Source organism: Oryctolagus cuniculus, chromosome 21 (genome assembly GCF_051225735.1).
Source record: "Oryctolagus cuniculus isolate XC-2025 breed Fujian yellow rabbit chromosome 21, ASM5122573v1, whole genome shotgun sequence".
Lineage (NCBI taxonomy): Eukaryota > Metazoa > Chordata > Mammalia > Lagomorpha > Leporidae > Oryctolagus > Oryctolagus cuniculus.
The window spans coordinates 11,602,919-11,628,790 of NC_142887.1; the positions used below are offsets into that span (position 1 = coordinate 11,602,919).

General features: G+C 50.1%; 2 protein-coding genes across 18 annotated transcripts in view; one reads left to right on the forward strand and one right to left on the reverse strand.

The window, feature by feature from the left end:
- The window catches only part of KDM2B (lysine demethylase 2B), a 158,146-nt gene extending 151,836 nt beyond the window's left edge, over positions 1 to 6,310 (forward strand). For 11 of the 15 annotated variants that reach the window (XM_017349530.4, XM_089323083.1, XM_017349531.4 and 8 more), the window contains one exon: positions 5,093 to 6,310. In XM_017349530.4, coding sequence (XP_017205019.1) covers positions 5,093 to 5,274 — 182 coding nt within the window. In that variant the 3' untranslated portion in view covers positions 5,275 to 6,310. Of the gene's footprint in view, positions 1 to 4,363; positions 4,467 to 5,092 lie in introns of all 15 variants that reach the window. The other 4 variants (XR_011385264.2, XR_016227101.1, XM_070066159.2 and 1 more) reach the window with 2 other exon arrangements.
- A 3,482-nt stretch (positions 6,311 to 9,792) lies between these two features.
- The window catches only part of RNF34 (ring finger protein 34), a 29,462-nt gene continuing 13,382 nt past the window's right edge, over positions 9,793 to 25,872 (reverse strand). Inside the window, exons 2-6 of one of the 3 annotated variants that reach the window (XM_070066162.2) lie at positions 20,174 to 20,392; positions 18,315 to 18,722; positions 13,741 to 13,836; positions 13,297 to 13,480; positions 9,793 to 10,416 (exon numbers count right to left, since the gene is read on the reverse strand). In XM_070066162.2, coding sequence (XP_069922263.1) covers positions 10,226 to 10,416; positions 13,297 to 13,480; positions 13,741 to 13,836; positions 18,315 to 18,722; positions 20,174 to 20,392 — 1,098 coding nt within the window. In that variant the 3' untranslated portion in view covers positions 9,793 to 10,225. Of the gene's footprint in view, positions 10,417 to 13,296; positions 13,499 to 13,740; positions 13,837 to 18,314; positions 18,723 to 20,173; positions 20,393 to 25,872 lie in introns of all 3 variants that reach the window. The other 2 variants (XM_002719738.6, XM_070066164.2) reach the window with 2 other exon arrangements.

Sequence of the window (25,872 nt, forward strand, 5' to 3'; positions counted from 1 at the left end):
TGTGCCGGCGCCGCTAGGCGGAGGATTAGCCTAGTGAGCCGCGGCGCCGGCCCAATTTTTTTTTTAAGTCACTACTGTTTTACCTTGTGACCATGTAAGTATTGGTCATTGTAGAGCCAACTGGTATAAGAAATTTCTTTTATTGTACAGTTTTTAAAGATTTATCTATTTGAAAGGCAGAGTTAGAGGAAGACACACACAGAGATCTTCCATCTGCTGGTTTACTCCCCAAATGGCTGCAATGACCAGGGCTGGGGCAGGCTGAAACCAAGAGCCGGAGCTGCATTCCAGTGTCTCACGGGGTGGCAGGGGCTCAGGTACTTGGGTCATCTGCTGCTGCTTTCCTAGGCACATTAGCCAGGGTGCGGATCAGGAGTGGAGCAGCCAGGACCAGAATCAGCACTCACAGGCGGCCACGTACCTGCTATGTGACAATGCCCCACCTTGTTTTTGTTTTTAAAGATTTATTTTTATTTGAAAGGCACAATTAGAGACAACAGGAAAGACAGAGATCTTCCACCCACTTGTTCACTTCCCAAATGGCTGCAATAGCCAGAGCTGGGCCAGACTGAACCCAGGAACCCAGCTTCCTCCAAGTCTCCCAAATGGGTAGTTTCCTGCCACCTTCCCAGGCATTAGAGGGAGCTGGACTGGAAATGAAACGGCCTAGACAAGATAGGGGATGCCAGCATTGCAGGCAGCGGCTTTACCCACTGTGCCACAGTGCCAGCCCGTTTTTGTCTTTCCTAGAGTTAGTGATTGGTCCATTTTTCAGTGAACCACACACCAGAGTTCCTTTTCTCCACACGCTCTCCTCAGTCCCTCAGCCAGTCTGTCCGCAGAGAGCCCCAGACTTCCTTTTCTTCTCTCTGCCAGACACCTGGGCTGGCCAGCTCTGCCTGCTGTGGCCCTGCCACCTCCTACCACGGTCCCGGAATTCCTTTGGTCTCCTTTCATGTTGACTCACGCACGGGCTGGAGGACCTCCTCAGAGCTCGTGTGTCTAGGATGTCTTTACAGAACAGTCGTTTTCAGCTGATGGTCCAGGCAGGATAGAACCCTGGCTGGGAGATGTGTTTAAAAGAAGGGGAGCCACTGTTCCACCTCCCACACCTCCCAAAGTCCACAGCCCTCTGACTGTCAAGTATCTGAACCTGTGCTCTCCCTGGACGCGCATGGGAGTCGTCTGTCCACTTGTCCGCTGGCTTCAGCCAGCCATTGTGCAAGGGTGTTCCTGTGAGCCCTTGCACTTGGAACACGGCTTGGGTCCTTTCTTCATGTGTCCTCTTCCTCTGATTTTTCCTCTGGACTCGTCTTCTGGTATCTTTTTTTTCTTTTCCTCATGCAGTCATTTGTTTGATTTATGCTGCTGTCTAGGTTGAGCACTGTGGAACTGTTCATACAGGTCAGAAACAGTCAGATGTTGAGTTTCACGTGGTTTGACCTTTTTTATGTAAGAGGCTAAAGCCAGGAGCGGCCGCTCCATCCAGTGTCCCCTGTGGGTGGCAGGAACCTAGTGACCTGCACCATCACGGCTGCCTGCCTCCCACGGTGCACTTAGCAGGAAGCTGGAGTCAGAACTCCACTATGGGGTGTGACTGCAGCAGACCCGAGAGGCTCCCCTCACTCTGAATGCTGGCGCTTGGTCGTGCGCTCAGGGACCAGGACAGGAGCTTGCCTGCTGTGGGTGGCCGCTGCAGGGTCATCTATCAGGTCGCTTCTTTGGAAAAACCTGGACCTCAGATCTTTTTGTTTACCTCATAAGCTGGCCAGGGGTGCCAAAAATACTTGCCTTAATTCCAAAATGTTGATGTGGTCCTGACAGAGCTCTGGACTGGGGGCATCCAGAGGCAGTGGGGAATTCTTCCCCAGGCCCCCGTTTTTCAGGGGGTGCTGCTGTCTGGTACAGACGTTGTCTTTTCTCCATCAGAGACTAAGACAAACCCCAGCCTTCTGCAGGGGCGGAAATCTGGGTCTCTTACTGTTCCTTAAACAACACAGTCTTGAAGCAGGCCTTCAGTTTCTAGCCCCACTGTAGCCCACCTCCAGTGTACCTGGGGGTCCCATCACAGCCAGCACCTCTGGTGTGTTTTATAGACTGAATCTGCTTACTGTGTTACAGCAGACTGACCGCCTAACCATGTTTAGGTGTACAGTTGTGTTGTTAAGTACACTCACTGCCGCACAACCCTACCATTATCCACTGTAGAACTTTTACACCCCCGGCAAACACCATTCCACTTAGTTTCTAAGAGGGTTTGCTTCTGTTTTAGTTGTTTAGTTTTTGAGAGGCAGAGAGGGAAGGAGACAAAAAGTCGAACGCTGGGCCGGCGCTGTGGTGTGGCGGGTTAAAGCCCTGGCCTGAAGTACCGACATCCCATATGGGCGCTGGTTCGAGTCCTGGCTGCTCCACTTCCGATCCAGCTCTCTGCTGTGGCCTGGGAAAGCAGTAGAAGATGGCCCAAGTCCTTGGGCCCCTGCACCCACATGGGAGACCTGGCTTCAGATCGGTGCAGCTCTGGCTGTTGTGGTTGATTGGGGAGTAAACCAGCGAATGGAAGACACCTCTCTCTCTCTCTCTGCCTCTCCTTCTCTCTCTGTGTAACCCTTTCAAATAAATAAATCTTTTTTTAAAAAAAAAAAAAAGGGAGCTCTTCCATCCACTGGTTCACTCCTCAGATGGTCACAATGGCCAGGGCTGGGCCAGCCAAACCCAGGTGTCAGGAGCTTCTATGGGTCTCCCACATGGGCACAGGAGCCCAAATGCTTGGGCCGTCTGCTGCTGCTTTCCCAGGCCAATAGCAGAGAGCTGGATCAGAGGAAGTGGAGCAGCTGGGACCCAAAGGGCGCCCAAATGGGATGCGGGCGTCACAGGCAGTGGGCTTACCAGCTGTGAACAATGTCAGCCCCTAAGTGTCACTCTGAAAATGTAATGCTTTCATCTGTCTAGAATTACATTTTGTTAGGAGTTCATCTTTATGGCCTATACTGTTTGAGGCTTTTAATTCTTAATCCTTTTTCACTGTTAAAAAGGATGGGGAAGCCGGCGCCGTGGCTCAATAGGCTAATCCTCCACCTTGCGGCGCCGGCACACCGGGTTCTAGTCCCGGTTGGGGCGCCGGATTCTGTTCCGGTTGCCCCTCTTCCAGGCCAGCTCTCTGCTATGGCCAGGGAGTGCAGTGGAGGATGGCCCAGGTGCTTGGGCCCTGCACCCCATGGGAGACCAGGAAAAGCACCTGGCTCCTGGCTCCTGCCAGGATCAGCGCGGTGCGCCGGCTGCAGCGGCGGCCATTGGAGGGTGAACCAGCGGCAAAGGAAGACCTTTCTCTCTGTCTCTCTCTCTCACTGTCCACTCTGCCTGTCAAAAAAAAAAAAAAAAAAGGATGGGGGGGAAAAACTTCTTTAACTTATCAAGGCCTATCTTTGAACATTTTCAAAAATACAGAAAAAAAATTTATTCGACAGAGTTACAGACAGTGAGAGAGACAGAAAAGTCTTCCATTGGCTCACTCCCCAAATGGCCACTGCAGCCGGCACTGCGCTGATCCGAAGCCAGGAGCCAGGTGCTTCCTCCTGGTCTCCCACGCAGGTGCAGGGCCCATGCACTTGGGCCATCCTCCACCGCACTCCCGGGCCACAGCAGAGCTGGACTGGAAGAGGGGCAACCAGGACAGAATCTGGTGCCCATATGGGGTGCCGGTGCCACAGGCGGAGGATTAACCAAGTGAGCCACGGCACCAGCCCCAGAAAACACACTCGTTCCTCCAGCGAGAGGCACCAAGGCTCTGCTTCTGAAGGAGCCTGTTCCCCTTTTGCTTAGTTACTTGAAGGCTGCACCCACCATTGTTTTTCCTAAGGCCGAGGACAGTGGCCACCCAACTGTGGTAATGCCAAGTTTTGGGACAAAGTGGTTTTCCTCAAGAGCTGTGGGCCAGTGTTACCTTTGACTTGAGCCATCTTGGGCAGTATCTGAGGGGTCCATGCAAAGATTGAAGGTTGGCCTGGAAGAACTGGGGGCTGTCTTTGAGGCACCTCCTTTTGTCTGCCTCCTGCTCAGCTCTCCCGCCCTCAGTCTGACTGCCCGGCCTCCCGTAGCAAGGGCTGTGCACACCACCTTCCCAACACCATTGTTCTCCAGAGTTCATGAATTCCCGCTTTTAGGCCTGGCTCATTCTGCCCAGATCTGGCAAGTGCTAGAAAGGGGTGGCTGTGTGACGGTGGCAGTCGGTAACTCGCCTGCTGCTCCAGCTCCCCTCCGCCGCCCCGGCCTGCAGGGAGCTGGACGATAGGTATTAGATTGCACAGGCCTTGTATGCATTATCGCAGCTTGCCCTGACTGTTTTCATTCTCACTCAATTTAATAGAAAAAATAAAGTGTTGGCACTAGTGATGATAAGCAGAGATCTCAAACTTAATACCACTGAGGTGAAGGGAGGAGTCACTCGTCCACCCAGTTGATTCGGCCAGGTAGGAACCATTTGTCTTGCCGGAGGGTGAGTCTCAGTTGGATGCCAGCTGGCGTTTAAGCCAGATGCCTGTGGTGGAGTCAATTCCAAAAGGAAATAGGAACAGAGAGTTAAGGGTGTGTCTGCAGGTGAGGGCGCGGAAGGATTCTGATTTCCGTTTTTTACTCTGGACAGAACCCATCTCCCTTCTAACCCAGCCCCTTCCAGTCCCGCTGGCATCAGGTCGGGGGCAGCCAGTGCGCCGGCTCTGGGCCTCTCTGAGGGAGCCCGAGGGACCCCAGGCGTGTTCTGGTTCTGACCTAGTGAGTGCATCAGTGACGCCTCAGCTGAGGGAAGTGGCTGCTCACTACCGTTGACCCTGGGTGTGTGAGCCAACACAGGCCCATCCGTGTGCCTCCAGAGAGGCGGCCCGCACCGCTTTCCACGTGGCAGGCACGTATTGACCTTTCTAACTGGCGGATGAAGCCATTTCCCGTTAGAAGAAAGTTTCTAAGCAAATACCGCTTCCCTCAGGACAGGAGGGAGGGCCTATGCCAGAGAGCTCGGAGCTTCCCCGCCGCGAGTGGCCGGGGTGGGGGCCGTCGGGCTCTGCGCCTTCTCCCCTCACGCTGTGTCCTCCTCCCGCAGACTGCAATAAGGTCACTGACCAGTGCCTCTCCTTCTTCAAACGCTGCGGGAATATCTGCCACATCGACCTGAGGTACTGCAAGCAAGTCACCAAGGAGGGCTGCGAGCAGTTCATAGCCGAGATGTCGGTCAGTGTCCAGTTTGGGCAAGTGGAAGAGAAACTCCTACAGAAACTGAGCTAGTCCAAGGACAAGTATGTAAATATGGGCGGGCGGGGGGAGGACATGCAGTGCGGGCGGGGAAAGACTTCACACAGACGAGGGCTTTTATTTCCATTTGGAACCTGGAACCACAGGTGATTCCATTTTGCAAGTCTTGCCAAGGGAGAAGCCGTTGATCCGCTCGGGTCTGGGGGACGCGTGAGCTGGACGCTTTCCTCTGGGCTTTCAGAATCGGAGCTGCACTGCTTTCCGGACCATTTCTGAGGTGGCCTTTAAAGACATTCCCGTCAGACGAGGATGGACTTCGGGGAAGTTCTGGTTGGTCCGTGTTTAGGACGCCTCTGAGGTTCCTGGTGTCAGCACAGTGGACCACACACGCCATCTGCTGCCGTCTAGACACATTTTGTTTGTTTTGATTTTGTTACATCTTACATTATGCAGAACTATTTTTGTACAAATTGTTTAAAAGTTATTTATGCAAGGTCTGAATGCATACCAGTGTTTTTATTGTTTGAGATGACCAGTTTTCCCCATTTCCTCAAGGTAGGAGAGAACTTGATATATACTCAACACAACGATCCATCTGCAAATGTCCCCAGATCCGGCAAAGTGGGCTGAAACCTTCCACTTAAAAGCATGTTTAACTGGAACAGAGAGCCTGCTTTGTGCGTTAGGAAGTTACCCAAGCATGTTGTGGATTAATGTAAATTATAGTCAAAGTAAGACACTCTGCCAAGTTTTTCCTCTGTAAAAAGCTCACCTTTTTCTCAAGAATTTAAAAACTCAGCCTTCAGCCTGTGCACTCAGGAGGGTTTTGCTCCAGCATGAGCTCTAATTTATGCAGCGACTAAAGAAGTAGAACAAACACTCCATGTCACCTTCGCCCCGTTCTCGCCCCCTGCAGGGGGAGCGGAGTTCTTGTTTAGGTCTGTGCCCCGGCTCCTCCTAGCTGTGAAGTTCTGCATTCCTAAGTGCCATTGTCGTGAGGTGGTGTTTCCCAGACCTTCCCTGGCGCGGTTTTACCTTTGTTGAATTTGTATAAACAATTGTACAAAAACGAGTGTGAGGGTTTTTGTTCTAGAAACGTGATAGAAAAGCCCTGGGTGGGTAGTGTGGCATGGGATTTCTCATAAAAGCAACAGAACAGTGTGGCCAGAGAGGCCCCGGCGCAGGAGCAAGGGGCGGACTTGCTAAGTGCAGGCAGGCTTCCCACCGCACCTGCCCGAACAACTTCCAGAGCCACTTACGTTACGATGGGAAGGGGGAGGGGCGGCCCTGGCCGTGGGGACATGCAGGGGGCACTTCGTTAGGCTGCTGCTTCCCCAGTGGCCGGCAGAAACCAGGGAAAAATGTTAATCACAGAATCTTTCAAAAAGAGGGTCGGGGCCAGCGCAGTGGCATAGTGGATAAAGCCGCCCCGCAGCGCCAGCATCCCATATGGCCACCAGTTTGAGTCCCAGCTGCTCCACTTCCAATCCAGCCCTCTGCTGTGGCCTGGGAAAACAGTACAGGATGGTCCAAGTCCTTGGGCCCCTGCACCCGCTCTCGCTCGCTCTCTCTACCTCTCTCAGTAATCGCAATGTCATGTTCGTAGATGGAAATACCTGCTCTAGTAAATCTGAGCACAGGCAAGAACTCTTCTCACATAAAGAGCAACAAAGACCTGGGCTCCATGGACATCAGGTTCTGGCTTTGTCCCCCTTAGCCTGTTTCTGCCCTTGCAAAAATGTTTATAGCAGAATACATGCCTGTGCCTCTGCTTCCTTGGATCAGAGCTCTCCATCTGAAACCGCAGCACCACTGAGGTAGGCTGCTTGTCCTGCAGTGCTCCCACGAGGGGAAAGCTTGAACAAGATGGCTGCCTGCTACCTGGTGGAACGCCCCAGAGCTGAGACTCACGTCTGCTGGGCGCTGGGCACAGGGTCTGCGGGTGAACAGACTGAGAAGGGGCCGAGGCTGATGCACTCAGCAGCAAAGACGGCCCATCCCGAGGCTCGCAAGAGGCCAGGGTTGTGCAGTGGTCACGAGATGAAAATCCACAAGATGACATGTCCCCCAGGACGAGTCCATTCTCCACAAAGACCTTTCCAAAAGGCGCTGCAGAGGCGGCCACTACATCAAGTGCCACCAACGGCTGCTGAGCCCACAGGGACCGGTACGTCATGAGAAGGACCACGAGCCTGAGAGCTCGCGGCGCCGGTCAGTCACAGCTGCTTAACCAGAGAAGCAGAGGAGCTGTGCTCCTACCTGAGATTCTGACGTTTGCAGTCGCGTCAAATGATGCTCTGTCATACGCTCAGGGGAGTTTGCGCGATTCCGTCGTGGACTTTCAGAATTTCATCTTTATGACCTATTACCTACTCACAATATTCACTCAGCCATCACAGGCCCATTACAAACGCTGACCCCACGGGGAAACAAGTTCTTCAAGCAAGTCAGCCATTCCTCAGTATCCTTGGGGGACTGGTTCCAAGACACCCCCTTGTGTCCCTTGCTTAGGCCCCTTGTATTCAAGGGTACCGGGCAGGCATCTGGCCCAGCAGCTGGGCTGCCAGGTTTGGGCTCCCACCTTCTCCTGATCCCACCTTCCCGCTCACGTGACCCTCGAGAAGCATGGCTCAAGTAGTCGAGTCCCTGCCACCCATATAGGAAACCTGGCCTGGGTCCCTGGAATGAACCAACAGGTGGTAGATACCTGCATATCATCTATACCCATCCCCCTGGACTTAAATCATCCTTAGACTCCTCGTAACGCCGACTACAGCGTGACTGCTGAGGGAATCACGGCGTCAGTTAGGGGAGTTACGTCATTTCAAGTGCCAGACCGGATGAACTGTTTTGGCTGGTCCTTAAGCCACACAGGGCTACTTCAAAACACAATCTAAAAAATTCACTAAGAATGTTTGTATTGCTACCAAGAAGCACTTGATACAGCAACTCAAGAAGAGATGCTAAGGTATTTCAAGGTGAGACTATTTCCTAGTTTAACTCTAGACAAACCAGCAGCAGCTACTTGGTTTCTATTTAAGTTTGCCTACTGTAACCTGCTGGCCTGAATTTAAAGACTTCCTACCACCAAGTTAGCAACTGCAGGGGAAATGTTAATTCTGGAGTTCTCGGTCTCATGAGAAGCGCAGACCAAGGACACAGCCCAGGAAGCTGTGTGGGGAGCAAGCGATCTACTTGGGCTGCTGCAGGCAGGCAGGCAGGCACCTGTAGCGCCCCAGAAGGGGCTGTGATGGCTGTGGAGGTCTTAACTCACACACTGACCCTGGGAACCAGCAAAGACGGGCAAGACTTCCTTCACAGCCAGCCAACCCTGACCTCACACGGGCCAGCCATCTGCCTCCCTGCGTTCCTGGCTGTTTTAGGGTCTGTTATTTCATGGGTAGATCCTGAGCACCTGAGGGCAGATGTGTGTGACTGCAGTCACAAGTACAGCTGGGGACCAGCCCTGTGGTGTAGCAGGTGAAGCCACCTGCACCGGCATCCCATATGGGCATCAGTTTGAGACCCGGTTGCTCCTCTTCCAATCCAGCTCTCTGCTATGGCCTGGGAAAGCAGTAGAAGATGGCCCAAGTCCTTGAGCCCCTGCACCCACGTGGGAGACCCGGCTTTGGATCAGCACAGCTCCGGCTGTTGCAGCAATTGGGGAGTGAACTAGTGGAAGACCTCCTCGCTCTCTCTGGCTCTCCTCTGTGTGTAACTCTGACTTTCAAATCACTAAATAAATCTTAAAAAAAAAAAAAAAAAAAAAAAAAAAAAGGCAGAGCTGGAGTCTCAGCTGAGCAGTTAGGCATTGCATAAAATCCTATCTGCCTGCTAGCAGCAGCCTAAATCCACAGCTGGGCTCCACTCACCCGAAAGCACACCCTGATTCAAGCTGACCTAAAAGAATTCAGAACCACCCATGAGAGCTAATGCCCCAAGACTGGCATGCTGTGTAGTGCTGGAAGGGTTAAACTGCCACCAGTGTGAGAACAAACTCTGATGTAGCTGCCTCTCCGCAGATCTTAGACAAGTCCCTTGACCTCACAGACGCCAGGTTCCCCGTGTGTGAACAAGGGATCTGGGTCAGACTGCTGCCTCCCGGCATGCTGGGCAACAGCACGGGCGACAGCGACTCTGCAGTGCCCCCTTGCCGATAAGCTCGCTGTGACTTCTTTGAAGGGGCTCCCACCTCCTCTGAAGGGGGCTAGACCATGTGCAGAAACTCGCTGTTTACCCTAGTGAATCAGGAACTGAGACAATGTAAACAAAAACATTTTTTAATCTAATTTTATTCCTAAAGTTGAAATTAGCTAGCAGGTAGCACTAAAAATACACCTTCACCATACAAAACAGTGTAAACGCTTGAACATTAATAGAGAACTTAGCACACACACTCCTAATGGAAGAAGCCAGACACAGCCCTTGCTATAAAAGCTGTACCTGGACAAAAACGGCCGTGTTTAGTCTAAGGCCTGGCAGCCGACTACAGAATGTCAGTGGTTCCCAGTTATGTATAATGCAGAAACAGCAACGATGTGGAAACCTACATTCATCAGGTATTAGCATTTAATACATGACTAATCAAGTGACCATTCCGAGGCCACTGCTCGGCATGTTCCATACCAGCCACTTGTGGACAGTGACCTCATCCAGAGAACAGAAGGTTCGGACATCCAAGTGGTTTCAGTTAAAAATAGGAAGGAAGGGAGAGACCAGGACGTCCTCCAAGAGAGCAGCTTGCGCTCCCTGCCATCAAGTCTCGCTTCCACAGTCAGTGCTTGCGGGACAAGCAGGGAAGCTCGTGTCCACGGGACGGACCAAGGCTTCCACAACCTAGGGTGCGCCTTTCTGTTCCCAGTCCATAGTGAAAGTAATTTTTAAAACCAGCTTCACTCTGAACAGGAAGGCTCCAGTCCCTTCTGCGCACTGAAATGTTTGGGATCGAGCCTGGGGCGTCAGCGCTGCTGAGGAGAACCTCGGCTCAGGACTTGAACACGTGCACGGCCCGCACCACGTACTGCCGGCAGATGGGACACTCACTCATGCGCTTGCCGCACTTGGTGCAGGTGACCATGTGCCCGCACTCCAGCAGCACGCAGTCGATGACGGCGTCCATGCAGATCCGGCACAGGCTGTCGTCGTCCTCGTCCTGCAGCTGCAGCCGCTCGCCATCTGAAAGGCAACCAAGAGTGGGGCTGCGGGCACGTCTGCCTGCCCCCCGGCCCCAGGCCGAAGCTGAGCAGCCAGCTGCTGAGTGACCCCTGCAAGCCCAATACTGCCCCAGGGAGGGACAAGGACCGTAAGACTGCCTGTGCCCCAACACAGCCAGCTAAGGAGCGATTTAGAGTAGAGGAGGATTTCTGTAATTAGCAAAGAGAAACTTCAGAGTGGCCTTAGGATGCAGACACGAGTCGCCCCCGTGATGTGGCCGGGGCGGGCTGGGGGAGGGGGCACAGTCTGTGGCGCCTCCACGGTCCAGTCTGGAATAACTGCCCAGCCAGCAGCGAAGCCTTGGCAGCATCTCATTCACTCCGTTCCTGGCACCTGGCACAGCCGGAGTCTGTCTCAGTCAAACGGAACGTGCGCTGTGGCCAGATTCAGGTTCTCAGCAAGAAAGTCAAAGGACGAGGTGACAGCGACCTCAGGCTGGAATCTGACTACAGGGCTGTGGGCTTCTACGGAAACCAGGAGTGACGTGGGAAAGGGTGCAAGCTTGGAGGACCAGCAGCCTTTGCATTTGAGAGAAATGAACTTCACCACCTGCCTTGTGAGGAGACTCAAGTGTCTACAATGTGACCTAGGCGTGAGGTAGGGGCTGACATTTAAAAAAAATTGGATTATTGAAAGGCAAAACAACAGAGAGAGCCAGAAATTTTCCATCTATTGGTTCAGTCCCCCAAATGTTTTCAACAGGTTGGAGCTGGACCAGGCCAAAGCCAGAAGTCAAGATTTCTTTCTGGGTCTCCCACATGGGTAACAGGGACCCAAGACATGGGCTGGATCAGAAGCAGAATAACCAGGACTCGAACCAGTATTCCAGTATAGATTGCTGGTGTCACAGTGGAGGCCTAACCCACCGCACCACAGCGCCAGGCCCTGTTCTTCCCAGTCTTTTCAATGTAAGCATAAAGCAAAGGAGCCAGTCTGTCGCACTACCTGTAAGGCTGTGGGGGTTCATACTGGCACTCAGTGGTTTGAAGCCAGCCAAGCTGGGAAAGATGCCAGCTGTGCTCAAACAAAATATACCAAGTGGGGACCGAACCAAGGGAAAGACACTGGAAGCCATGTATGTCGTGGCCTCCTCTACCCATACACTCTTCCAGGGTGGGAATTATATCGTCATGCATTGTACATTGCCTGTTATTTAATTTGCAAATTAAAATGACTTCTCCCTTCACTGTTAGAACACCATTTCCCCAAAAACTGGAAGATTAAGACCAAGGCAGAGGGCTGGCACTATGGCATAATGGGTAAAAGCCACCACCTGCAGTGCCGGCATCCCATATGGGTGCCAATTCAAGTCCCGGCTGCTCCACTTCTGATCCAGCTCTAAAATGGCCTGGGAAAGCAGTAGAAGGATGTCCCAAGTCCTTGGGCCCCTGCACCTGCGTGGGAGACCCAGAAGCAGCTCCTGACTCCTGGCTTTGGATCAGTGCAGCTCCGGCCACTATGCCAACTGGGGAGTGAACCAGCAGATGGGGGACCTCTCTCTCTGCCTCTCCTCTGTGTAACTTTGACTTTCAAATAAATAAACAAATAAGTCTTAAAAAAAAAAAAAAAAAAGACCAATGCAAGATCATCTTAGAAACACATGTGCCAGGAACCAGCATTGTGGTGCAGCAGGTTAAGCCTCCACCTGCGACGCCAACATCCTCTATGGTCTTTGGTTCAAATCCTGGCCACCCCACTTAATGACCCAGCTCCCTAAATATGCAGCTGGGAAGGCAGCAGATGACCCAAGAGCTTGGATCCCTGCACCCAGGTGGAGACCTAGATGGAGTTCCAGATCCCTGTCTTTGGCATGACCTAGCCCTGGATGTTGTGGTCATTTGAGGAGTGAACCAATGGATGGAAGATCTCTTTCCTTCTCTCTGTAACTCTGCCTTTCAAATAAATAACTAAAAAAATAAACAAGGGGCAGGCACTGTGGCATAGAAGGTTAAGCCTCCGTGTGCAGTGCCGGCATCCCATTTGGGCATTGGTTCAAGTCCTGGCTGTACCACTTCTGGAGGAAGCTTCTGCTCCTGGCTTTGGATCAGCTCAGCTCTGGCCATTGTGGACGTTTGGGCAGTGAACCAGCAGATGGAAGACCTTTCTCTCTCTCTCTGGCTTGACCTGTCTCTTTAACTCTTTCAAATAAATATTTTTTTAAAAAAATTCTAAAGGGCATTTATAGCCCCGAGGTTAAGATGCTCTAGTCCCAGAGCAGGCCTTGTGGTGCCCTGGGTTAACCTCTGCTTGGGGCTCACATCCCTTATCAGAGTGCTGGCTGGAGTCTCAACTACTACACTTCTGATCCAGCTTTCTGCTAACACATCCTGGAAGGCAGAAGATGGCCCAAATGCTTGGGCCCCTGCCACGCATGCAGGAGACCCAAATGGAGTTCAGGCTCCCAACTTGATGCAGGCATTTGGGGAGTAACCCAGCAGATGAGAGCTCCATGCCTGTCTCACTCTCCACCTCTCCTCCCCTCTTGCTCTCCCTCTTGCTCTATGCCCAGGGCCCCCATCAGAGCACCTGAGTTCAATGCTGTGCTCCAGCTCCTGGCTAGCTTCCCGCTAATGCAGGTCACGGGAGGCAGCAGTGGGCGTTAAGTAGCTGGGTTCCTGCCACCCACATGAGACCTGGACTGAGCGCCCATGTTCGGCCTGGCCCAGCCCTGGCTATTGCAGGCATTTGGGAAGTGACCAACAGATCCGTGTTCACTCTTGCCCTGCCCCTCAAAACCCATTCTAATAAAAATAAGTTTGACTTAACTGAGACAGAGTTCACTTTGTTAAAGCCTAAGGAAGGATACTATAGGGGAAAAAAAAGAAAACAAAATTAACTTACATGATTTTTGGTTTTCTTCATTCTCTTTGTATAACCGGTTTACTTTCTCTACCAGCTCCCATTTTTCACAACAGCCAGAATAGTTGACAAAATTCCGAGCCAGGATTTCCTTCAGTTGGCGCACACTCATCCCTTCCACATCTTCAAGGCTTGACAGGTCAGACAGCGAGGCTCTCACTCTCTTCTGAGAAAGCCCAGGAGTCTGCAATCACAGAGTGCCCATCACCTCCGTCCCCACCCGCCCAGCCCCCACCCCTGCAGGCCTCGCTGGCCCTGGATATCCTTCCCAGACTGCTCCACAGTCCTTGTGGTGTTTTAACCAAGTATCCTACATTCAAACCAGGAGAAACTTTTTTTTTTTCATCAAGAGAAAGTTCACTTGGGCATCGTCCCTTCCTGCCAGACTGACATGTCAAAGAAACCAAATTTTACAGGCGGTCTCACCCTCTCCTCCAAGGTTTCTTCATCATCGTCGTCGTCATCGTCTTCATCATCGTCATCATCATCTTCTGTGTTTGCTGAAGCTATTTCACTTTGTACCTACACATACACACCCAGAATGTTCTCATTAGGCCAGGGACCGTATTTTCCTAACAGTACCAACCTGTATTTATCAAGCGAAAAACCTTTCCATAAACCCTCACCAGGAGCAGGGACATGGCTCAGTACACTCCATTTCTTTGGATCCCAAATCTTGCCGCCCTTCTCAAAGAGTTGGGCCCTACACAACTGCATAAAGAATTTACTTTCCAGGCTGGCGCTGTGGCTCACTTGGTTAATCCTCCACCTGCGGCGCCGGCATCCCATATGGGCGCCGGGTTCTAGTCCTGGTTGATCTTCTTCCAGTCCAGCGCTCTGCCGTGGCCTGGGAGTGCAGTGGAGGATGGCCCAAGTGCTTGGGCCCTGCACCTGCATGGGAGACCAGGAGGAAGCACCTGGCTCCTGGCTTCGGATCGGTGCAGCACCGGCCATAGCAGCCATTTGGGGGGTGAACCAATGGAAGGAAGACCTTTCTCTCTCTCTGTCTCTCTTTCTCACTGTCTATAACTCTACCTGTCAAATAAAAAAAAAAAAAATTTACTTTCCATATTATCTCAATTCCTGTGTGTGTGAATTTGTACAATACACCCAGAGTATTAACTCCCTAAAGAGGGCCCCATGATGGAATGTTACAGCCCTTAAGGATATGGGGTGGCACCACATCCTTACCATAGGATCTGCAAATGGCTGGTTTAACTGGGCCTCTCAGACACAGCCAGAAGAAGGATACTCCTCTGCCTAGATCAGCCCAAGTGCTGGGGACATCCAACGTGAAAGACAGTCCTACTGCATCACACACATGCCAATTCCAGAGAGGGCTCTAGGCTTCTTCACTGATGCCTGAGGCTACTTCTAGTCTCTCAAGTTCCTCAACAACCAGAGGCATTCTTTTCATAGAAAAAAACACAAATCCCTTCAACTTGAGTTTGCACCATCTCCCACTTCTTTTTTTAAAATTTTTAAGAAAGAGGGAGAGACAGAAACATCATCTATCTCCTGGTTCACTTCCCAAATGACTACAACAGTGGGGCTGGGCCAGGCCAAAGGTAAGAGCCAGGAGCTTCTTCTAGGTCTCCCAGATACGTGCAGGGGCCCAAGCACTTAGGTCATCCTCTGCTGCTTTCCCAGAAGCATTAGCAGGGAGCTGGATCAGAAGGGAGTAGCTGGGTCTCAAACCAGTGGCCACATGGAATGAGGGTGTCACAGGTGGCGGCTTTACCCACTACACCACAGCACCAACCCCTACCTCTTTCGATTCTATTTTGTCCATTAACCCAGTAGTAGTCTAGGCCAGTTTCCAGTATCAATATTCCACCCCATCGATTCACAGGCACCATGCTATGACATCCAGTGACCCATACTTCCCAAACGATGCCATATACTCAAAAGTAGTTCAAAGGTCAGATGTGTCTTTTTTTTTTTTTTTTTTTTTACAGGCAGAGTTAGACAGTGAGAGAGAGAGACAGAGAGAAAGGTCTTCCTTTTCCATTGGTTCACCCCCCAGTGGCCGCTGCAGCCGGTGCACCACACTGATCTGAAGCCAGGAGCCAGGTGCCTCTCCTGGTCTCCCATGTGGGTGCAGGGCCCAAGCACTTGGGCCATCCTCCACTGCCTTCCCGGGCCACAGCAGAGAGCTGGCCTGGAAGAGGAGCAACTGGGAAAGAATCCGGCGCCCCGACCGGGACTAGAACCTGGGGTGCCGGTGCCACAGGCGGAGGATTAGCCTAGTGAGCCGCGGCACTGGCCCAGATGTGTCTTTTGTTTGCATAATTATGATAGCTCAGGGCCAGTTCTGTGGCATAGTGGGTAAAGCCATTGCCTGCAGCAGAGCATCCCATATGGGTGCCAGTTCACATCCCTGCTGCTCCACTTCTGATCCAGCTCCCTGCTAATGCACTTGGGAAAGCAGTGGAAGACAGCCCCAGTGCTTGGGCCCTTGCACCCCTGTGGGAGACCCTGGATAAAACTCCCGGCTTTTGCCTGTCCCAGCCCTGACCGTTGAAGTCATTTGCAAAGTAAACCAGTGGATGGAACATCTGTCTCTCTCTTTCTCTCTGCCTCTCCTTCTCTGTAACTCTTTCAAATAACTAAATCTCTTTTAAAAATGATAATTATGACAGCTCTTATTTGGGGAAAAAAAAAGTCCCAGCTTGACCTTATCTAATTTATGAGTATTTGGAAGGCAACTAGATGAAAGTTCCTCTGCTTTAAATAATGACTTCAGGGAGCTGACACTGTGGCCTAGTGGGTAAAGCTGCTGCCTGCAGTGCCGGCATCCCATATAGGCGCTGGTTTGAGTCCTGGCTGTTCCACTTCTGATCCAGCACTCTGCTATGGCCTGGGAAAGCAAAAGATGGCCCAAGTCCTTGGGCCCCTGTACCCGCATGGGAGAACCGGAAGAAGCTCCTGGCTTCGGATCAGTGCAGCTCTAGCCGTTGCAGCCATCTCAGGAATGAACCAGCAGACTGAAGACCTCTCTCTCTCTCTGCCTCTGCCTCTCTGTAACTCTGCCTTTCAAATAAATAAATCTTTTAAATAAATAAATAACTACTTCAAGAGCCAGCACTGTGGCTCAGCAGGTAAAGCCACCACTTGTGACACTGACACGTGAGATCAGAGCACTAGTAAGGAGAGTCCAAGCTATTCTACTTCCCATCCAGCTTCTTGCAAATGCACCTAGGAGGCAACAGATGATGGACCAAGCATGTGGGTTCCTGCCACCCATGTGGCTGTTGTGGCCATTTGGGGAGTGAACCAACATATGTAAGATCTCTCTCCCTATCTCTATTGCTCTGCTTTTAAAATAAATAAACCTTTTGTAAAAAAATAACCATTTCAGGGAAATATTATATGCATAAATTGTTTAAAACAATTCTTTCAACATTTTAGGATTACTCATACACAAGTGAATATCAATTACAAACCCTTGCATGTTATTCAATCAGGATGCCCAGGGACTTCATTGGAATAAAATTCTTTTTTATTTTAAAGAATTTAAGATTTTTGTTGTTGTTTATCTGAAAGGTACAGTTAGAGAGAGGAGAGACAGAGACAAATATTCTGTGTACTGGTTCACTCTCCAAGTGACCTCAATAGCCAGAGTTGGGTCAGGCCAAAGCCAGGAGCCTGGAACTCCATCCAGGTCTCCCACGTGGCTGGCAGGGGCCCAAGTTCTTGGACCATCTCCCACTGCTTTCCCAGGCACATTAGCAGGGAGCTGGATCAGAAGTGGAGCAGCTGGGACTTGAACTGGCACTCACATGAGCTGCTGGTGTTGCAGGCAGTGGCTTAATCTGCTGTGCTGCAACACTGGTCCCTGAAATACTACCCCTGACCACATTTTACATTTTAGGGAGAGATCGTCTATCTGCTGGTTCACTCCCTCCCAAATGTCCACACCAGCCAGGGATGGGCCAGCAGAAGCTAGCAGCCAAGAACTCCATCTGGGTCTCCCATGGAGGCCCAAGTATTCAAGCCACTTTCCACTTCCTTCCCAGGTACACTAGCAGGGAGCTGGATAGGAAGCACAGTAGCAAGATCACACTCTGACAGAGGACGAGAGAATCACAAGCAGTGGCTTAACTCTGGGTCACAAGGCCAGCTACAACACTACTGATTTTTATTTTGTTTTTGTAATTTAAGTGCAGAGAAACAAACGGAACAAATTTCTATCCACTGGTTTCCTCTCCAAATGCCTGTAACAGTCAGGGTTGGACCATGCAGAAGCTGGGAATAGAGAACTCAATTCAGGTCCTCCATGTGGGTGATCCCTTTACCTGCTGCCTCCCAGGGTCTACCAGGAAGCTGGATCAGGAGCCAGATTTGGGACTTGAATCCAGATACTCTGATATGCGATGTGGGTGACCTAACTGCTAGGACAAAAGCCCACCCCAGATGACTATTGTTGTTTAATTTATTTGGAAGGCAGAATGATAGAGAAAGAGAGACACAGAAAGAAATCTATCTATTGGTTCATCCCCTAAATGCCCTCACTATCACATGGGTGGCAAGAACACCAAGTACTTGAGCCATCATCTGCTGCCTCCCAGGAATATGACCATAAAGCTGGACTGGAAGAAGAGGCAGCTACTCTCATAAAGGATACAGACATCCCCAACAGCAACTTAACCCTCTGCATCACAAAGCCCACCCAACCCAGATTGCTTTTTATGGTCACTGACACTTGTACATAGTCCCACAAACAGGTATCTGCTACTTTTTCACAGTCATTACTTCAAATGAGGTCAAGAGACGGAAGAACTATTTGTGGACCTTACAATGGACTCTGGGGCCTCCTGGCATCTAAGCACTGAAATTGTACATCTGGAGAGCTGCAAGTGTAGAGTTCAGCTGCATGTGGAACCTCTGCTCCAGCCCATGACCTCTCATTTAACAGAAGTCTTCAAGTGCTGAAGTTCCCCCATATACGGCCAAGAGTAAGTGTGCCAGGCCCTCAGTAATCAGTCACACCCTCGTACCTGTGCCAGCGCTCCAGATCTGGCGGTCCCATCTCTATCCATAAGCTCTCCCTGAAACGAAGACACAGTAGCAGAGGGGGCTGTAGAGTTTGAAAAAAACGAATGTGTAAAAAAGCTAGAAGTCTGGGACCGTGAAGAGTTCAGACTGCCTGTGTCCAGGTGGTCCTCAGAGCCTAGTCCGTGATGGCACAGAACCAGATCTACCAAGTCTTCTTTCTCCCGACAAGTGTCTGTCGGTATATTTCTAAGCATGAGATACTGCCGCAGATCCTTCACCTTCAGCCGCATTAACTGAGGGCGCTGAAAGGCCGTCGCTTGTAGCAGGTGACAAGTAGAACATCTACGGAGGTTTTCTTCTAAGACTGAACAAACGGAGCAAAAATCTTTCTTGCAGTCGCAACATACGTGCTGAAGAAAAAGAGCAGAAACGTTTAATGCTAGTAAGATGTAAGTCATTGTGAGAACACTAGTTTTCCTTCTGCCTTCTATTACAATTTAACTGTTGTTTCTTATGAAGTTCCCTATTGCACTAAGTACATGCACAGGCATCTTAGCATCCCAGAAGCCAGGAAAAACAAAACAGTCACTGCCAAGGCCGTGTGGATTCACAGAAGTTGAAATACAGGGCTTTAAGAAAAACACACACTCTTGTATTAATGAATTAAAACCTTTCCACCCCTCGGTGCAAACATGTAATTAGCAGAGCAGAGCTGACACCAACCACAGAGCAGAAAGCACAACTACAAGCTCTCTTCCGGTTCTTTTCCAGTGTGAACAACTTCCTCATTTAAAGAAGGAAAAAAGCCAAACAGATTAAAAGAAAGGCAACTGATCTCTCGAGGTCAATCCAGGAATTAGAGGTCCCCACTAATGCAGTAATCAGTTGCACAGCCTCAATCACAATCAAAGCCATTCCACCAGAGAACACCAAAGTGGACACTATAATGCAGTCACTTCTGGCTATGCACTCTTCCCACAAGTTAACACTTCTCCCCTCGACTATTTCAAAGGACTAGACGGTGACCAGCAAAGACACCAAGATGGCCTAGTAACATGATGGTTCTAAGAATGACTCTCTGTCCTAGTGGAAACTAAATAATTTATGTTGAATATCTAAACAGTAGTTATCATACTAATTTTTTCATTGGGGAATTAACAATATGGGTAGAGAATTTTTTTTGAAACTTGAGATCATAGCTAAGTAAATCATCTCTGAATAAAACTGCAAACTAAATTTCTTGTTTCAAAATGTAAATGTCATCAGAAGAATTAAAAGGTACAAACCAGAGTTCAGGAGAAAGGATGCCTAAGCAGCATGAGAAATAACAATGTCTATTCAGAAAACATGAACACTACTGTAATCCTTTCAATGAATAATTTTACAAAGGGGAAATGTTTAATGAGACTAAACTTTAGATTTAAAAAAAAAAAGAAAATTCATGGCCAGTGCCGCGACTCACTAGGCTAATCCTCCACCTTGCGGCGCCGGCACACTGGGTTCTAGTCCCTGTCGGGGCGCCGGATTCTGTCCCGGTTGCCCCTCTTCCAGGCCAGCTCTCTGCTGTGGCCAGGGAATGCAGTGGAGGATGGCCCAAGTGCTTGGGCCCTGCACCCCATGGGAGACCAGGAGAAGCACCTGGCTCCTGCCATCGGATCAGCGCGGTGCGCCAGCCGCAGCGCGCCGGCCATGGTGGCCATTGGAGGGTGAACCAACGGCAAAGGAAGACCTTTCTCTCTGTCTCTCTCTCTCACTGTCCACTCTGCCTGTCAAAAAAAAAAAAAAATCATTAGCTATTCAAAATAACCCTCAATCAAGAGTTTTGATCCATGTCTTGTGCACAACATTTCATCCAACTCACCTTTTTTCTAAAGACTGAAAATGAAAGTCCACAGGCTTTGCAAACTATATTAGGTCCTTCCGTGGCTGCTGGTGGGTAGGTGGAAAAATCAGGGTTTGGTGTAAATCTGAATGGACCGGTACCTCCTGCCAATCCTGACTGCTGGCCCCTGACAGCTCCGGTTCCCATGACTTCATTCAGCAGCCCACAGCATGAAGCCCACATAGACGTGGCCCCCGCCTGAAAAGGAACCACAAGTGCCACAGTTTAAAAGTGGAGGGCTGGCGTTTGACATACACTTAACATTTCACTTGGTCTGCCCACACCCGCATCAGAACGTCTGGGTTCAAATTCTGACTCTGCTTCTCATACCAGATTCCTGCTAATGTACAAGCTGGGAGGTAGGTGATGGCTCAAATAGTTGGGGTCCTGCCACCCACACAGGAGACATGAATTGAGTTCTGGGCTTCTGGCTTTGGCCTGGTCTAGCTCCAGCTCTTGAGGTCATCTGGAGAATCAGTAGATACAAGCTCGTTCTCTTTTAAATACAGTTTTGTTTTGTTTAAAATAACACTGTTCAAAAAAAAAGCTGAGTAAACCTAGGCTGTCTAGCACCCTCAGCCCTGATACCATGCTGGAGAATTAACAGGTTGGGCAGCCTCAATCTGAAACTTTATGAGAATCAAAATGACACAAAGTTTTTGATTTTGGAGTGTTTTTGATTTTTCGGATTTAGATTAGGAATGCTCAACTGGTCTTTCAGTCTCAAGTATTTCAGACAAGGGAATACTCAACCTATATCCCTTCAGATACCAAAATTTAAAGCTAATTGGAAAGAAATTATTTTCCTGTATTTTCAAAGAATACCTGGCACTGGAGATACTTACGGTATCTAGTTAAGGAAAAAACAGCATGATCCAAATTAACACACACACACACACACACACACAAAACAAACAAACAAACAAAAAAAACCCCACATCCATCCAAACATACAAAGATGCATATACAGTGGGCAGAAAAAAAAAAAAAAAAGACTGGAGAGAAGTATGCCCTGTTGCCCTGTTCGACACTTGACACATGCTTATACCAAAAAAAAAAAAAATTTTTTTTTTTTTTTTGACAGGCAGAGTGGACAGTGAGAGAGAGAGACAAAGAGAAAGGTCTTCCTTTGCCGTTGGTTCACCCCCAATGGCCTCCGCGGCCAGCGCGCTGCAACCGGCCCACTGCGCTGATCTGATGTCAGGAGCCAGGTACTTATCCTGGTCTCCCATGGGGTGCAGCGCCCAAGCACTTGGGCCATCCTCCACTGCACTCCCGGGCCATAGCAGAGAGCTGGCCTGGAAGAGGGGCAACCGGGACAGAATCCAGCGCCCCGACAGGGACTAGAACCCGGTGTGCCGGCGCCGCAAGGCAGAGGATTAGCCTATTGAGCAATGGCGTCGGCCTCATTTTTTTTTTTTTAACCTTAAATTCAAATTTCCTGGGTGCTATGTATTCTATCTGGTAACTTTAGGCTGCTGGTTATCGTACAAGATACCAAACTAAGGTTCTATAGGCCATTAGCTATTATTTAGCAGAAAGAACCTAAATTCAGATTACTTACTATCACTAAACCTCTGTTCTCTATCTGCGGCTATGGACAGTATATTATGGCATTTATAGGTAACCATTTTATTTTTATTAAAAAAAATAAGGAAGGACCAGCATTGCGGCATAGCAGGTAAAGCCACTTCCTGCAATGTATATGCTGTAATCCCATATGGGTGCCAATTCATTTCCCACCTGCTCCACTTCCAATCCCTGCTAATGGCCTGTTATAACCAGCCTAAGATGGCCCAAGTGTTTGGGCGCCTGCACCCATGTGAAAATCAGGATAAAACTCCTGGCTTCTGACTTGCCCAGTGCAGGCCACTGCAGCCATTTGGGGAGTCTATCAGTGACAGAAGCACTCTCTTTCAAATAAATACATCTTCAAATAAAAGAGGGGCAGGGCAGCACTGTGGCATAATAGGTAAAGCCGCTGCCCACAGTGCCAACATCCCACATGGGTGCCAGTTTGGGTCCCAGCTGCTCCACTTCCCATCCAGCTCTCTGCTATGGCCTGGGAAAGCAGCAGAAAATGGTCCAAGTGCTTGGGCCCCTGAACCCACATGGAAGACCCAGATGAAGTTCCTGGCTCCTGGCTTCCGATCAGCCCAGTTCCGGCCTTTGCAGCGATTCGGGGAGTGAACCAGTGGATAGAAGCCCTCTCTCTCCCTCTCTCTGTAATTTTGCTTTTCAAATAAATAAATCTTAAAGGAGGGAGGGGGAGGGGCTGGCTCTGTGGCAGGTAAAAGCCCCAGCCTACAGTACCAGCATCCCATATGGGCATCGGTTCAAGTCCTGGCTGCTCCTCTTCTGATCCAACTCCCTGCTAACAGGCCTGGGAAAACAGTAGAAGATGGCCCAAGTCCTGGCTCCTGGCTTCAGATCAATCCAGCTCTGGCTGTTCAGGCCATTTGGGGGTGAACCAGTGGTGCCCATATGGATGCTAACGCTGGCCCCAAAATAAATCTTTAAGAAAAAAGACAAATTTACTTTGGTGCAAAAGTTTTTTTAATAATTCAGGGTGGTAGCCGGCGCCGCGGCTCACTAGGCTAATCCTCCGCCTAGCGGCGCCGGCACACCGGGTTCTAGTCCCGGTCGGGGTGCCGGATTCTGTCCCGGTTGCCCCTCTTCCAGGCCAGCCCTCTGCTGTGGCCAGGGAGTGCAGTGGAGGATGGCCCAGGTGCTTGGGCCCTGCACCCCATGGGAGACCAGGAAAAGCACCTGGCTCCTGGCTCCTGCCATCGGATCAGCGCGGTGCGCCAGCCGCAGCGCGCCGGCCGCGGCGGCCATTGGAGGGTGAACCAACGGCAAAAGGAAGACCTTTCTCTCTGTCTCTCTCTCTCACTGTCCACTCTGCCTGTCAAAAAAAAAAAAAAAAAAAAAAAGAAATAATTCAGGGTGGTTTTTTTGAAAGATTTATTTGAGAGGCAGAGTTACAGAGAGAGAGAGAGACAGAGAGGTCTTCTATCTGCTGGTTCACTCCCCAAATGGCCAAAACAGTGGGAGCTGGGCTGATCCAAAGCCAGGAGCCAGGAGCTTCTTCCACTTCTCCCACATGGGTACAGGGGCCCAAGCACTTGGGACATCTTCCACTGCTTTCCCAGGCCATAAGCAGGGAGCTAGATGGGAAATGGAGCAGCCAGGACTCAAACTAGAGCCATATGGGATGCCAGTGCCACAGGCAGAGGATTAACCTACCATGCCACAGTGCTGACCCCAAAACAGTTTTTTCATAACACACATTTTCCATGTTCTTGAAGACTATATATACTCATGTGTTTCAAAAATTTTAAGATTTATTTATGTATCTGAAAGGCAGAGTTGCAGAGAGAGATGGAGAGTCTCCCTCTCTCTCACTCACATACACAGGAGAGGTAGAGGGAGAAGGGGGAGATACCTTCCATCTGCTGGTTCACTCCCCAAACAGCCACAAACACCTAGCACTGGCCCAGTCAAGAAGCCAAGAGCTTCATCTTGGTCTCTCATGTGGGTGCAGGGACCCAAACACAAGGGCCATCATCTACTGCTTTTTACCAGGCCATTAGCAGGGAGCTGGATGGGAAGCAGAGCAACTGGGACTTGAACCAGCACCCATATAGGACGTTGGCACTGCAGGAAGTAGTTTTACCTGCTATGCCACATTGCCAGTCCTAATAATTCATACTTCTAATACCTCAGGGGGCCAGCAATGTGGCGCAGTAGGTTAGGCATCTGCTTGTAGCACCAGCATCCCATACAGGTGACAGTTCAGGTTCTGGCTGCTCTAATTACAAACCAGCTCCCTGCAGCTGGCCTAGGAAGGTAGTGTAGGCCAAGTGCTGGGGCCCCTGCACCCTAGTGGGGGACACATGCACCCTAGTAGGAGACCCAGAAGAGGCTCCTGGTTCCTGGCTTTTGATCAGACCAGCTCCGGCTGTTGTGGCCATTTAGGGAGTGAACCAGCAGATGGAAGGCCTCTCTGTCTCTCCTTCTCTGTAACTCTGCCTCTCAAGTAAATACATAAACCTTAAAAAAAAAAAAAAAAAAAAAAAAAAAAGTCAGTTTCTAGATATATAACTCAGACTCCAGAGCCATGGTTTGCTTAACCATAAAGGCAAGAAAATCCAGATTTTTTAAAAAAGATTTATTTTATTTATTTGGAAGACAGAGTTACAGAGAGAGGTAAAGGCAGAGAGAGGTCTTCTATCCACTGGTTCACTCCCCAGATGGCCACAATAGTTGGAGCTGTGCTGATCCGAAGCCAGGAGCCAGGAGCTTCTTCCCGATCTCCCACGTGGGTGCAGGAGCCCAAAGACTTGGGCCATCTTCTACTGCTTTCCCAGGCCATAGTAGAGAGCTAGATTGGAAGAGGAGCAGCCAGGACTAGAACCAGCACCCACATGGGATGCCGGGACTTCAGGCCAGGGCTTTAACCTGCTGCGCCACAGTGCCATCCCCCAAAATCCAGATTTACTAACAGTTACTTCAAAGCAATTATTTTTCTAAGCAAAAGATTCATCCACAGTTCCTTTTTTTTTAAGATTTATTTATTTGAAAGTCAGAGTTACACAGAGAAGGGAAGGCAGAGAGAGAGAGGGGTCTTCTATCCATTGGTTCATTCCCCCAGTTGGCTGCAATAGCTAGGGCTGCACTAGGAGCCAGGAGCTTCCTCCGGGTCTTCCCATGTGGGTATAGGGGCCCAAGGACTTGGGCCATCTTCTACTGCTTTCCCAGGCCACAGCAAATAGCTGGATTGGAAGTGGAGCAGCCAGGTCTCGAACCAGTGCCATATGGGATGCCAGCACTAAAGGTAGCAGCTTTACCCACTACACAAAAGTGCCGGCCCCAAGTCTGCAGTTCTTTTAAGGTAAGCTCTCTTAAAAACAACTGAACATGCTTCCAAAGGCAGAGTTACAGAGACGGAGAGACAGAGAGAGAGACAGAGAGAGAGAGAGAGGTCTTCCATGCATGAATTCATTCCTTAAATGGCCGCAACAGTAAGAGTTGGACCAATCCAAAGCCAGAATCTAGGAGCTTCTTCTGGTTCTCCCTTAGGTACAGGGGCCTAAGGACTTGAGCCATCTTCTATTGTTTTCCCAAGCCATAGCAGAGAGCTGGATTGGAAGTGAAGCAGCCGGGACTCAAACTAGTGCCCATATGGGATCCTGGCACTGCAGATGGCAGCTTTACCAACTACTCCACAGTGTAGGCCCTTAAATTATTTTTTTAAAAAGATTTATTTTAAAAAGAGATTATTTTATTTGAAAAGCAGAGTAAGTATATATCGACAGACAGCAAGTTCTTCCATCTGCTGGTTCACTCTGCAGATGGCCTCAATGGTCAAGGCTGGGGCAGACAGAAGTCAGGAGCTTCATCTGGGTCTCCCCTGTGGGTGCAGGGGCCCAAGTACCTGGGTCATCCTCTGCTGCTTTTCCATGCACATTAGCAATGAGCTGCATCAGAAGTGAAGCAGTTGGAAACCAGTGCCCATCTGGGATGCTGGCTGGCACTGCAGGTGGTAGCTTAACCTGCTAAGCCACAGTGCTAGCCCCAAATTATTTTTTCTTGGTAAAGATTCATTAAAGTTTTATTTATTTTATTTGAAATGTACAGTGAGAGAGAGAGAAATCTTCCTTCCACTGATTCACTTC